The sequence below is a fragment of the Oncorhynchus masou genome, chromosome 32 (genome assembly GCF_036934945.1).
Source record: "Oncorhynchus masou masou isolate Uvic2021 chromosome 32, UVic_Omas_1.1, whole genome shotgun sequence".
In the NCBI taxonomy this organism is placed as follows: domain Eukaryota; kingdom Metazoa; phylum Chordata; class Actinopteri; order Salmoniformes; family Salmonidae; genus Oncorhynchus; species Oncorhynchus masou.
In genome coordinates, this window is record NC_088243.1 from 14,204,663 (window position 1) to 14,219,457 (window position 14,795).

General features: G+C 46.9%; 1 protein-coding gene across 7 annotated transcripts in view; it reads left to right on the forward strand.

The window, feature by feature from the left end:
* Nucleotides 1–14,795, forward strand: part of gphna (gephyrin a) — a 134,910-nt gene that overhangs the window by 60,663 nt on the left and 59,452 nt on the right. For 6 of the 7 annotated variants that reach the window (XM_064953340.1, XM_064953342.1, XM_064953341.1 and 3 more), the window contains exons 5-9: nt 2,833–2,994; nt 3,064–3,237; nt 4,459–4,626; nt 5,129–5,263; nt 6,176–6,310. In XM_064953340.1, the coding sequence (XP_064809412.1) occupies nt 2,833–2,994; nt 3,064–3,237; nt 4,459–4,626; nt 5,129–5,263; nt 6,176–6,310 (774 nt within the window). The remainder of the gene's footprint in view (nt 1–2,832; nt 2,995–3,063; nt 3,238–4,458; nt 4,627–5,128; nt 5,264–6,175; nt 6,311–14,795) is intronic. The other variant, XM_064953346.1, reaches the window with a different exon arrangement.

The following is a 14,795-nucleotide window of genomic DNA, read 5'->3' on the forward strand; positions in this document are numbered from 1 at the left end:
GAGAGAGTGTTTTATTTTATGTTTGACTCTGTGTATGTGTATGAGTGCATGTTCATTTGCTTGTGTGTAAGTGTGTGCATGAGTTGGGGAGAAAGCGCTTGTGACTCCCTGGAGATTACTGCTGGCTGTGGACGTTGACTCCCCCCCCCCCCCCACTCTCACTCACTCTCACTCACTCACTCTCTCTCTCTCTCTCTCTCTCTCTCTCTCTCTCTCTCTCTCTCTCTCTCTCTCTCTCTCTCCCTCTCTCATTCTTCCCTCTCTCTCTCCCCTCCCTCTCTCATTCTTCCCTCTCTCATTCTTCCCTCTTTCTCTCTCCCCTCTCTCTCTCTCCCCTCCCTCTCTCTCCCTCCCTCTCTCATTCTTCCCTCTCTCTCTCTCCCTCCCTCTCTCATTCTTCCCTTTCTCATTCTTCCCTCTCTCTCCCCCTCCCTCTCTCATTCTTCCCCCTCTTTGATATGTCCTTATCTTTTTCTTCTTTTTTAATAATGTGCATGTTTGACTTGTCATTCATCTCAAGGGCACACAACATCACTTCTCTTAAACCTTGTGTGATGTTCATGTTTTTGTTATTCACCCAATGTTCGCAGATCTGATGGACCCACAACATACTTGGGTTTTTAAAACAATACAGCCATAACAATTTACACATAAATACTTATTACGTAAGTTGATACCAATTACAAGCATTATAGACAGCATACATGGTTAATATTTGCCATTTACCTGCTAGATCACATTTATCGATAAAGCAGCTATTTGTTGTTTTGACATGGGTGGAATAAATCATGCTTATCTTGAACAAATATGAATGAAACAATGTTTTCATCTCTATTCATGTTTATCTTGAACAAATATAAATGAAACAAGGTTTTCATCTATATTGATGTTTATTGCTTTGAACTGAACAAATTGGAAGGACCAATTTTACATACAGTATCTTATGGAAATGATAAATGAGCCCCATTGAACACAAATTAAGACCGGTCTACACACCAAGAGGGACAGAGTTTTACTGTGTGTGCTGCAAATGTATTTCTTGCACTTGATGTATGTGTTCTGTGTCTTCCTGTCCTTCTTGGGTCCACACACATCGCATCACTTCCTCTTGTTGCTCCCGGCTGCAATCTATAATAATGGAAACATTTGGTTCAGGAATTTTACTAACATCTCACTCACTCACATATACAGTGCCATGCAAAATTAATTCTGTTATGAACTTGAGTGAAGACCCAAAAGCGGTTTTAACAGAAAACAGAGTTCTTTAATGAAAAAACAGGAATGGCATAAATCCTCTTCCAACGTTGTCAGCGGAACAAAAAGAACGTTAGTATAGTGCAGGATGCACCTGCCAGGCAGACTCCGACAGGACAGGACAAGGTGGAAGCAAACGAGACGACAGCTTGCTTCTGGCATCAAAAAACACAAACAAGAATCAGACACTGAAAGTAGCAGGAACAGAGAGAGAAATAGAGACCTAATCAGAGGGGGAAGAGAGAACAGGTGGGAACGAGTGAATGAGCTAGTTAGGGAAGATGTAGAACAGCTGAGGAATGAGAGACAGAGAAGGTAACCTAAAAAGACCAGCAGAGAGAGACAGAGTGAAGAGAAAGGACAGGAACAGACATAACAAGACATGACAGAATTCATTCCCCTTGGCGGTTTTCCTATTTTGTTGCATTACAACCTGTAATTTAAATAGATTTTTATTTGGACTTCATGTAACGGACATAAACAAAATAGTCCAAATTGGTGAAGTAACATAAAAAAGTCATATTTCTAAAAAATAAAAAACATAGAAGTGGTGGGTGCGTGTGTTCACCCCATTTGCTATGAAGCCCCTGAATAAGATCTGGTGCAACCAATTACCTTCAGAAGTCACATGATTAGTTAGACTGCACACAGATGTACTTTATTTAAGTGTCACATCATCTGTCACATGATCTCTGTGTATATGCACCTGTTCTGCAACACCACTAAGCAGGGGGGTACCACCAAGCAAGCGGCACCGTGAAGACCAAAGAGCTCTCCAAACAAGTCAGGGACAAAGTTGTGGAGAAGTACTGATCAGGGTTGGGTGATTAAAAAAAATATCAGAAATTTTGAACATCTTGTCTTGGAATGTCTTGGAATGGCCTAGTCAAAGCCCAGACCTCAATCTAATTGAGAATCTGTGGTATGACTTAAAGATGGATGTGTTCATTTTGACCTTGGGGGAGGTTTATAGTTATGCATGCTCAATTTTTCTGTTTTTTTAGTTGTATTTCTTGTTTGTTTCACAATACAAAATGTTTTGCATCTTCAAAGTGGTAGGCATGTTGTGTAAATCAAATGATACAAACCCCCCAAAAATCTATTTTAAATCCAGTTTGTAAGGCAACAAAATAGGAAAAATGCCAAGGGGAGTGAATACTTTCGCAAGCCACTGTATAGTTCCAGCAGGCCATGGTAGGAGAGTCAGACAAACACACATGCAACAACATCACTCGCACTGTAATCTCAGCCCTGGCCTTAGACCTTGTTTCCAGTTAGGCTGTAATCTCAGCCCTGGCTTTAGACCTCGTTTCCAGTTAGGCTGTAATCTCAGCCCTGGCCTTAGACCTTGTTTCCAGTTAGGCTGTAATCTCAGCCCTGGCCTTAGACCTTGTTTCCAGTTAGGCTGTAATCTCAGCCCTGGCCTTAGACCTTGTTGCCAGTTAGGCTGTAATCTCAGCCCTGGCCTTAGACCTTGTTGCCCATCCCTGACCCTGCTGAAGGTGAATGTAATATTTGTTCAGTACTGTAACCAGTGTTCCCTTTCACTCTGTCCCTTCCTACTTCCCGATGCTGCAGGCCACCAAAGAGGTGATAGAGCGCGAGGCTCCAGGGATGGCCCTGGCTATGCTGATGGGCTCCCTTCAGGTCACACCTCTGGGCATGCTCTCCAGGCCTGTCTGTGGAATCCGAGGCAAAACCCTCATCATCAACCTACCTGGCAGCAAGAAGGGCTCACAGGTAAAATCTGGTGTGTGTGTGTGTGTGTGTACTCTCATTGACCTCTGACCCCTAACTCTCTTCCTACAGGAGTGTTTCCAGTTCATCCTTCCAGCTCTGCCCCACGCCATTGACCTGCTGAGGGATGCGGTTGTGAAGGTGAAGGACGTCCATGAGGCTCTGGAGGACCTGCCCTCACCCCCACCGCCCCTCTCCCCACCCCTCACCCTCAACAGCATTGCCTGCACCCAGACAGAGGACAAGGTGACACTCTTTGACTCTCCTCCATTGCGTTTGTATTTTTTTTTTTAAGAAAAAGAGGGTGATATACACATCCCACACCACATGATAATGAGAGGGCCTTACATGATGATGAGAGGACCCTACAGGATAATGAGATATTCCTACATGATAATGAGATATTCCTACATGATAATGAGATATTCCTACATGATAATGAGAGGACCCTACATGATAATAAGAGGGCCTTACATGATGACGACAGGACCCTACAGGATAATGAGATGTTACTACATGATAATGAGAGGACCCTACAGGATAATGAGAGTTCCTACATGATAATGAGAGGACCCTAAAGGATAATGAGATGTTCCTACATGATAATGCTCTCATTCATGATAATGAGAGGACACCCATACATGATAATGAGAGGATGTCCCTATGTCCCTCCCATGATAATGACAGGACCCTGCATGATAATTTAGGGCCCTACATGGTAATGAGAGGAGGTCCTACATGATATTAACAGGAGGTCATACATTATATATTGAGAGGTCCCTACTGATAATGACAGGTCCCTACTCTTAATGAGAGGAGGTTCCTAAATGAAATGATGAGGGACCTCCTCTCAAGATAATGAGAGGAGGTCCCTACAAGATAATGAGAGGAGGTTCCTACATGCTAATGAGAGGAGGTTCCTACATGCTAATGAGAGGAGGTTCCTACATGCTAATGAGAGGAGGTTCCTACATGCTAATGAGAGGAGGTTCCTACATGCTAATGAGAGGAGGTTCCTACATGCTAATGAGAGGAGGTTCCTACATGCTAATGAGAGGAGGTTCCTACATGCTAATGAGAGGAGGTTCCTACATGCTAATGAGAGGAGGTCCCTACATGCTAATGAGAGGAGGTCCCTACATGCTAATGAGACGAGGTCCCTACATGCTAATGAGACGAGGTCCCTACATGCTAATGAGAGGAGGTCCCTACATGCTAATGAGAGGAGGTCCCTACATTCTAATGAGAGGAGGACCATACATGAAGTAAAACTGCTTCACAATGCTTATTTCCTGCACCATAATCACATCATTTCCACACCCAGAAGTCTCTGTTTGTAGCAGTACTTAACTTTTATCTTAATTAATAGCTGTAGCTGCTTTCACAGTGGTTATTTGATCCATATGTTATGACATACAGCATCGTGAGTTGTGGTGTTTTCTTAATAAAGTCTATTATTATTATAAGGGTGTGCAGTGTGAGGATGATGATGATGATGATGATGAGGATGATGAGAAGATGAAGGACAGATGCTTGGTGTCCACCGAGGACCACCACGCCCACCACCACCACCACACCCACTCCCACTCCCACGGACACAACTCACACATCACCGCCGCCGCCATCGCTGCCAAGGTAAACACACAATGGCCTGTTGCTGTTTCTCAAGTTAGAATCCTCAAGTTAACTTCAACATGGATATTTCAGCCCAGAAGTTCTTTATAAAATGAATTATGATCATTTGACCCAGAGAAAAGAAGGGAGATCTAGCAGAAATAGAGGAAGAGGAAAAGAGGAAGATGAATGGGTGGAGAGGAAAATGGAGAGTGAGGGATAAGAGAGGAAGAATGGAGCTAGGTCTCAGAATACATGTATTGTGTTTGTTGCATTAGAAACCGATCTCCCTGTTCACTGCATTACTGCACGTGTGCTGAGTCTTCATTTTGATACATCAGTACGTCAGTGTGTGTGTTTACCTGTCGTGTGTGTGTGTGTGTGTGTGTGTGTGTGTGTGTGTGTGTGTGTGTGTGTGTGTGTGTGTGTGTGTGTGTGTGTATATGCCTGTGTGTATATGCGTGTGTGCGTGCCTATTATGTGTGTATTCATGTTTCATCCTGTGTTGACCATCCATCACCAGAAGGGGAAGCCCCAGCACCATAACCATGCTGTTGTCATGGCTAAAGGTAGCCACTATCTACCTGGTCTGGTATCTAACCTCCCCCCTGCCCCACCTCATTACACCTGCTCCTGCTCTGGAGACCAGCCGGTAACGGTAAGACCCCTCAAATCTGCCCACCCACCCATCCTCATGTCACACGTCGCTCCTACACCACATACCACTGTACTCTGCACCCCACCCATCCCATAATTCCTCCCTGCAAACTTGAACACCATGTATCTCAAAAGTGCTCGATCCCGTTCTCTCCCCGAGGAGAGGAATCTTAGGAGGTGAGGTCTCTTGGAATGAAGAAGGACTTTTGAGATTCACTCCATCTTGTATAGGTCATGACTGGTGGTGTATCGCTAGGTGTAGCCCGGACAGTGTTATTAGCGCTAGCTGAGTTAGCCTGTGTTGCTAATTAGCGGAGTGGGGTTATTGTGTAACTAGCACCCACTAGCCCACTAGCACCACTCAAATGAGCCGTGCGGATCACAGTCACAGATCCACACATCCACAGCAGCAGCCATGGGGGGAAACTGTGGGCCTGCCTGGCCTGTCTGTCTCCTCACAGGCTCACACTCAGGCTCACACTCGCACTGCAGCCACACACACACACACACACACACACACACACACACACACACACACACACACACACACAGGGTTTAACATGCATCTGGAACTAGTGTTTAATGATGTTTAGAAAGTATTTATATTGTTACAGTTATTACAAAAGTCTACCTGGCCAATCAGAAAACAGATGACTGACTGGCCAGACTGACTGACCAATCTGTGTGTGCTTTCGAGGTGTCTTTTATCTGTGTGTGTTACAGTAGAGATTACAGTGCTTTTTGTACACACAGCTTTCCTCTCATGTACTGTGTGAGGATAAGATAACTACTTGTGTGTGTTGTAGATATTGCTTACCCGCTCTCTTTTTCTCTGTGTGTGTGTGTGTGTGTGTGTGTGTGTGTGTGTGTGTGTAGTAGTAAATATAACTAGATATAACTTCTCTCTTCATAGATCCCAGACAGCATAATCTCTAGGGGTGTGCAGGTTCTTCCCAGAGACACAACTTCTCTGAGCACCACGCCCTCCGAGTCGCCACGTGCCCAGGCCACCTCGCGCCTCTCCACTGCCTCCTGCCCCACACCCAAAGTAAGACACCTCCTCCTGTAACTATTCTTAAACCTACCCCACTGCCCATCCATCTACCCCTCCACCTCCCCCTGCCACTCACCCGGCTATGCCCAGTCCTCTCACATCTTAACACTACCCTCCCTCCTTCCACCTGGCTGCTGCCTCCCCCTCACTCTGACCCATCAAGGCTTGGAGGTGGAGGCCTATTGCTTCTTGACTCCCTCCCTCTCCCCTCCTCCATGGTTTTAGGGGAGGTCATTTATTGCATCCCTTTGGTTCTGTAACTCTGAGATCATATCCAGTATGTTGTCCGTTAATTGGGTGGAATTACAGGCTCCTCCTCCTAACCTCGATTCCATCCTATTCCCATACTTTAACATTTGAACATTTTATTTCCTGACTGTAGAAACGTCCTGTGATTGGTCACAGCACTCAGAGGGGCGGACGAATGACCTCTGCTGGAGTGTCCCGTTCAGTCTTTTGATTGACAGGTTGTTTATATCAGTTTCAAACTGCACTGTGGCCATGGAAACAAACAAACCAGACATACATAGTGCTGCTGTTCATGTCCTAACACTACCTGTGTTCTATTCCTCACAATGTTGCTGAGCGAACAGAGAGGGGGAGTGATAGGAGAAAGAGGAGAGGAGGTATAACTTGACTAGATCAGACTGGAGAGAGGAGGTGTAACTTGACTAGATCAGACTGGTGGGAGGAGAGGAGGTATAACTTGACTAGATCAGACTGGAGAGAGGAGGTGTAACTTGACTAGATCAGACTGGAGAGAGGAGGTGTAACTTGACTAGATCAGACTGGAGAGAGGAGGTGTAACTTGACTAGATCAGACTGGAGAGAGGAGGTGTAACTTGACTAGATCAGACTGGAGAGAGGAGGTGTAACTTGACTAGATCAGACTGGTGGGAGTAGGTGTAACTTGACTAGATCAGACTGGTGGGAGTAGGTGTAACTTGACTAGATCAGACTGGTGGGAGTAGGTGTAACTTGACTAGATCAGACTGGAGAGAGGAGGTGTAACTTGACTAGATCATACTAGAGAGAGGAGGTGTAACTTAACTAGATCAGACTGGAGAGAGGAGGTGTAACTTGACAAGATCAGACTGGAGAGAGGAGGTGTAACTTGACTAGATCAGACTGGTGGGAGGAGGTGTAACTTGACTAGATCAGACTGGTGGGAGGAGGTGTAACTTGACTAGATCAGACTGGTGGGAGGAGGTGTAACTTGACTAGATCAGACTGGTGGGAGGAGGTGTAACTTGACTAGATCAGACTGGAGAGAGGAGGTGTAACTTGACTAGATCAGACTGGTGGGAGTAGGTGTAACTTGACTAGATCAGACTGGTGGGAGTAGGTGTAACTTGACTAGATCAGACTGGAGAGAGGAGGTGTAACTTGACTAGATCATACTAGAGAGAGGAGGTGTAACTTAACTAGATCAGACTGGAGAGAGGAGGTGTAACTTGACAAGATCAGACTGGAGAGAGGAGGTGTAACTTGACTAGATCAGACTAGAGAGAGGAGGTGTAACTTGACAAGTTCAGACTGGTGGGAGGAGAGGAGGTATAACTTGACTAGATCAGACTGGTGGGAGGAGGTATAACTTGACTAGATCAGACTGGTGGGAGGAGGTATAACTTGACTAGATCAGACTGGTGGGAGGAGGTATAACTTGACTAGATCAGACTGGTGGGAGGAGGTGTAACTTGACTAGATCAGACTGGTGGGAGGAGGTATAACTTGACGAGATCAGACTGGTGGGAGGAGGTATAACTTGACTAGATCAGACTGGTGGGAGGAGAGGAGGTATAACTTGACTAGATCAGACTGGTGGGAGGAGGTATAACTTGACTAGTTCAGACTGGTGGGAGGAGAGGAGGTATAACTTGACTAGTTCAGACTGGTGGGAGGAGAGGAGGTATAACTTGACTAGATCAGACTGGTGGGAGGAGGTGTAACTTGACTAGATCAGACTGGTGGGAGGAGGTGTAACTTGACTAGATCAGACTGGTGGGAGGAGGTATAACTTGACTAGTTCAGACTGGTGGGAGGAGAGGAGGTATAACTTGACTAGATCATACTGGTGGGAGGAGAGGAGGTATAACTTGACTAGATCAGACTGGTGGGAGGAGGTATAACTTGACGAGATCAGACTGGTGGGAGGAGGTGTAACTTGACTAGATCAGACTGGTGGGAGGAGGTGTAACTTGACTAGATCAGACTGGTGGGAGGAGGTATAACTTGACGAGATCAGACTGGTGGGAGGAGGTGTAACTTGACTAGATCAGACAGGTGGGAGGAGAAGAGGTATTACTTGACGAGATCAGACTGGTGGGAGGAGGTGTAACTTGACTAGATCAGACTGGTGGGAGGAGGTGTAACTTGACTAGATCAGACTGGTGGGAGGAGGTGTAACTTGACTAGATCAGACTGGAGAGAGGAGGTGTAACTTGACTAGATCAGACTGGAGAGAGGAGGTGTAACTTGACAAGATCAGACTGGAGAGAGGAGGTGTAACTTGACTAGTTCAGACTGGTGGGAGGAGAGGAGGTATAACTTGACTAGATCAGACTGGTGGGAGGAGAAGAGGTATAACTTGACTAGATCAGACAGGTGGGAGGAGAAGAGGTTTAACTTGACGAGATCAGACTGGTGGGAGGAGGTGTAACTTGACTAGATCAGACTAGTGAGAGGAGAGGAGGTGTAACTTGACTAGATCAGACTAGTGAGAGGAGAGGAGGTATAACTTGACTAGATCAGACTGGTGGGAGGAGGTGTAACTTGACTAGATCAGACTGGTGGGAGGAGGTGTAACTTGACTAGATCAGACTGGTGGGAGGAGGTATAACTTGACGAGATCAGACTGGTGGGAGGAGGTATAACTTGACTAGATCAGACTGGTGGGAGGAGAGGAGGTATAACTTGACTAGATCAGACTGGTGGGAGGAGGTATAACTTGACTAGTTCAGACTGGTGGGAGGAGAGGAGGTATAACTTGACTAGTTCAGACTGGTGGGAGGAGAGGAGGTATAACTTGACTAGATCAGACTGGTGGGAGGAGGTGTAACTTGACTAGATCAGACTGGTGGGAGGAGGTGTAACTTGACTAGATCAGACTGGTGGGAGGAGGTATAACTTGACTAGTTCAGACTGGTGGGAGGAGAGGAGGTATAACTTGACTAGATCAGACTGGTGGGAGGAGAGGAGGTATAACTTGACTAGATCAGACTGGTGGGAGGAGAGGAGGTATAACTTGACTAGATCAGACTGGTGGGAGGAGGTATAACTTGACGAGATTCAGACTGGTGGGAGGAGGTGTAACTTGACTAGATCAGACTGGTGGGAGGAGGTATAACTTGACTAGATCAGACTGGTGGGAGGAGGTATAACTTGACGAGATCAGACTGGTGGGAGGAGGTGTAACTTGACTAGATCAGACAGGTGGGAGGAGAAGAGGTATTACTTGACGAGATCAGACTGGTGGGAGGAGGTGTAACTTGACGAGATCAGACTGGTGGGAGGAGGTGTAACTTGACTAGATCAGACTAGGGTGAGGAGGTGTAACTTGACTAGATCAGACTGGAGAGAGGAGGTGTAACTTGACAAGATCAGACTGGAGAGAGGAGGTGTAACTTGACTAGTTCAGACTGGTGGGAGGAGAGGAGGTATAACTTGACTAGATCAGACTGGTGGGAGGAGAAGAGGTTTAACTTGACGAGATCAGACTGGTGGGAGGAGGTGTAACTTGACTAGATCAGACTAGTGAGAGGAGAGGAGGTGTAACTTGACTAGATCAGACTAGTGAGAGGAGAGGAGGTATAACTTGACTAGATCAGACTGGTGGGAGGAGGTGTAACTTGACTAGATCAGACTGGTGGGAGGAGAGGAGGTATAACTTGACTAGATCAGACTAGTGAGAGGAGAGGAGGTGTAACTTGACTAGATCAGACTTGTGAGAGGAGAGGAGGTATAACTTGACTAGATCAGACTAGTGAGAGGAGAGGAGGTATAACTTGACTAGATCAGACTAGTGAGAGGAGAGGAGGTATAACTTGACTAGATCAGACTAGTGAGAGGAGAGGAGGTATAACTTGACTAGATCAGACTAGTGAGAGGAGAGGAGGTATAACTTGACTAGATCAGACTAGTGATAGGAGAGGAGGTATAACTTGACTAGATCAGACTAGTGAGAGGAGAGGAGGTGTAACTTGACTAGATCAGACTAGTGAGAGGAGAGGAGGTGTAACTTAACGAGATCAGACTGGTGGGAGGAGGTATAACTTGACTAGATCAGACTGGTGAGAGGAGAGGAGGTATAACTTGACTAGATCAGACTGGTGAGAGGAGAGGAGGTATAACTTGACTAGATCAGACTAGTGAGAGGAGAGGAGGTATAACTTGACTAGATCAGACTGGATGGTAATACTTTGTCTTTCACCACCAAACCCATTCTCATCATGTCGTGATTTTAGCAGCTAGGTCTATTTCTTTGGAGGATTGTGGCTTTGCAGCCACTGTGATCATTCCATACCTCCGTACCTCCATTTCTCTTTACGTCTTGAACTTGTGTTGAGTCAGTCTCTACATGGTGAGGTGTTCCTTAGGGGAAGGCTGTATCTGTCTCTACATGGTGAGGTGTTCTATAGGGGAAGGCTGTATCTGTCTCTACATGGTGAGGTGTTCTATAGGGGAAGGCTGTATCTGTCTCTACATGGTGAGGTGTTCTATAGGGGAAGGCTGTATCTGTCTCTACATGGTGAGGTGTTCTATAGGGGAAGGCTGTATCTGTCTCTACATGGTGAGGTGTTCTATAGGGGAAGGCTGTATCTGTCTCTACATGGTGAGGTGTTCCTTAGGGGAAGGCTGTATCTGTCTCTACATGGTGAGGTGTTCCTTAGGGGAAGGCTGTATCTGTCTCCACATGGTGAGGTGTTCTATAGGGGAAGGCTGTATCTGTCTCCACATGGTGAGGTGTTCTATAGGGGAAGGCTGTATCTGTCTCTACATGGTGAGGTGTTCTATAGGGGAAGGCTGTATCTGTCTCCACATGGTGAGGTGTTCTATAGGGGAAGGCTGTATCTGTATCCACATGGTGAGGTGTTCCTTAGGGGAAGGCTGTATCTGTCTCTACATGGTGAGGTGTTCCTTAGGGGAAGGCTGTATCTGTCTCTACATGGTGAGGTGTTCCTTAGGGGAAGGCTGTATCTGTCTCTACATGGTGAGGTGTTCTACAGGGGAAGGCTGTATCTGTCTCTACATGGTGAGGTGTTTTATAGGGGAAGGCTGTATCTGTCTCTACATGGTGAGGTGTTCTATAGGGGAAGGCTGTATCTGTCTCTACATGGTGAGGTGTTCCTTAGGGGAAGGCTGTATCTGTCTCTACATGGTGAGGTGTTCCATAGGGGAAGGCTGTATCTGTCTCTACATGGTGAGGTGTTCTATAGGGGAAGGCTGTATCTGTCTCTACATGGTGAGGTGTTCTATAGGGGAAGGCTGTATCTGTCTCTACATGGTGAGGTGTTCTATAGGGGAAGGCTGTATCTGTCTCTACATGGTGAGGTGTTCCTTAGGGGAAGGCTGTATCTGTCTCTACATGGTGAGGTGTTCCTTAGGGGAAGGCTGTATCTGTCTCCACATGGTGAGGTGTTCTATAGGGGAAGGCTGTATCTGTCTCTACATGGTGAGGTGTTCCTTAGGGGAAGGCTGTATCTGTCTCCACATGGTAAGGTGTTCCATAGGGGAAGGCTGTATCTGTATCCACATGGTGAGGTGTTCTATAGGGGAAGGCTGTATCTGTCTCCACCTGGTGAGGTGTTCTATAGGGGAAGGCTGTATCTGTCTCTACATGGTGAGGTGTTCCTTAGGGGAAGGCTGTATCTGTCTCCACATGGTGAGGTGTTCCTTAGGGGAAGGCTGTATCTGTCTCTACATGGTGAGGTGTTCCTTAGGGGAAGGCTGTATCTGTATCCACATGGTGAGGTGTTCTATAGGGGAAGGCTGTATCTGTCTCCACCTGGTGAGGTGTTCTATAGGGGAAGGCTGTATCTGTCTCTACATGGTGAGGTGTTCTATAGGGGAAGGCTGTATCTGTCTCCACATGGTGAGGTGTTCTATAGGGGAAGGCTGTATCTGTCTCTACATGGTGAGGTGTTCTATAGGGGAAGGCTGTATCTGTCTCCACATGGTGAGGTGTTCTATAGGGGAAGGCTGTATCTGTATCCACATGGTGAGGTGTTCCTTAGGGGAAGGCTGTATCTGTCTACATGGTGAGGTGTTCCTTAGGGGAAGGCTGTATCTGTCTCTACATGGTGAGGTGTTCCTTAGGGGAAGGCTGTATCTGTCTCTACATGGTGAGGTGTTCTACAGGGGAAGGCTGTATCTGTCTCTACATGGTGAGGTGTTTTATAGGGGAAGGCTGTATCTGTCTCTACATGGTGAGGTGTTCTATAGGGGAAGGCTGTATCTGTCTCTACATGGTGAGGTGTTCTATAGGGGAAGGCTGTATCTGTCTCTACATGGTGAGGTGTTCCTTAGGGGAAGGCTGTATCTGTCTCCACATGGTGAGGTCTTCTATAGGGGAAGGCTGTATCTGTCTCTACATGGTGAGGTGTTCTATAGGGAAAGGCTGTATCTGTCTCCACATGGTGAGGTGTTCTACAGGGGAAGGCTGTATCTGTCTCTACATGGTGAGGTGTTTTATAGGGGAAGGCTGTATCTGTCTCTACATGGTGAGGTGTTCTATAGGGGAAGGCTGTATCTGTCTCCACCTGGTGAGGTGTTCTATAGGGGAAGGCTGTATCTGTCTCCACCTGGTGAGGTGTTCTATAGGGGAAGGCTGTATCTGTCTCCACATGGTGAGGTATTCTATAGGGGAAGGCTGTATCTGTCTCTACATGGTGAGGTGTTCCTTAGGGGAAGGCTGTATCTGTCTCCACATGGTGAGGTGTTCTATAGGGGAAGGCTGTATCTGTATCCACATGGTGAGGTGTTCCTTAGGGGAAGGCTGTATCTGTCTCTACATGGTGAGGTGTTCCTTAGGGGAAGGCTGTATCTGTCTCTACATGGTGAGGTGTTCCTTAGGGGAAGGCTGTATCTGTCTCCACATGGTGAGGTGTTCCTTAGGGGAAGGCTGTATCTGTCTCCACATGGTGAGGTGTTCCTTAGGGGAAGGCTGTATCTGTCCACATGGTGAGGTGTTCCTTAGGGGAAGGCTGTATCTGTCTCCACCTGGTGAGGTGTTCCTTAGGGGAAGGCTGTATCTGTCTCTACATGGTGAGGTGTTCCTTAGGGGACGGCTGTATCTGTCTCCACCTGGTGAGGTGTTCCTTAGGGGAAGGCTGTATCTGTCTCCACATGGTGAGGTGTTCTTTAGGAGAAGGCTGTATCTGTCTCCACATGGTGAGGTGTTCTATAGGGGAAGGCTGTATCTGTCTCCACATGGTGAGGTGTTCTATAGGGGAAGGCTGTATCTGTCTCTACATGGTGAGGTGTTCTATAGGGGAAGGCTGTATCTGTCTTCACATGGTGAGGTGTTCTATAGGGGAAGGCTGTATCTGTCTCTACATGGTGAGGTGTTCTATAGGGTAAGGCTGTATCTGTCTCCACATGGTGAGGTGTTCCTTAGGGGAAGGCTGTATCTGTCTCCACATGGTGAGGTGTTCTATAGGGGAAGGCTGTATCTGTCTCTACATGGTGAGGTGTTCCTTAGGGGAAGGCTGTATCTGTCTCTACATGGTGAGGTGTTCCATAGGGGAAGGCTGTATCTGTCTCTACATGGTGAGGTGTTCCATAGGGGAAGGCTGTATCTGTCTCTACATGGTGAGGTGTTCCTTAGGGGAAGGCTGTATCTGTCTCCACCTGGTGAGGTGTTCCTTAGGGGAAGGCTGTATCTGTCTCCACCTGGTGAGGTGTTCCTTAGGGGAAGGCTGTATCTGTCTCCACCTGGTGAGGTGTTCCTTAGGGGAAGGCTGTATCTGTCTCTACATGGTGAGGTGTTCCTTAGGGGAAGGCTGTATTTGTCTCCACATGGTGAGGTGTTCTATAGGGGAAGGCTGTATCTGTCTCCACCTGGTGAGGTGTTCCTTAGGGGAAGGCTGTATCTGTCTCCACATGGTGAGGTGTTCTTTAGGAGAAGGCTGTATCTGTCTCCACATGGTGAGGTGTTCTATAGGGGAAGGCTGTATCTGTCTCCACATGGTGAGGTGTTCTATAGGGGAAGGCTGTATCTGTCTCTACATGGTGAGGTGTTCTATAGGGGAAGGCTGTATCTGTCTTCACATGGTGAGGTGTTCTATAGGGGAAGGCTGTATCTGTCTTCACATGGTGAGGTGTTCTATAGGGGAAGGCTGTATCTGTCTCTACATGGTGAGGTGTTCTATAGGGGAAGGCTGTATCTGTCTCCACATGGTGAGGTGTTCCTTAGGGGAAGGCTGTATCTGTCTCCACATGGTGAGGTGTTCTATAGGGGAAGGCTGTATCTGTCTCTACA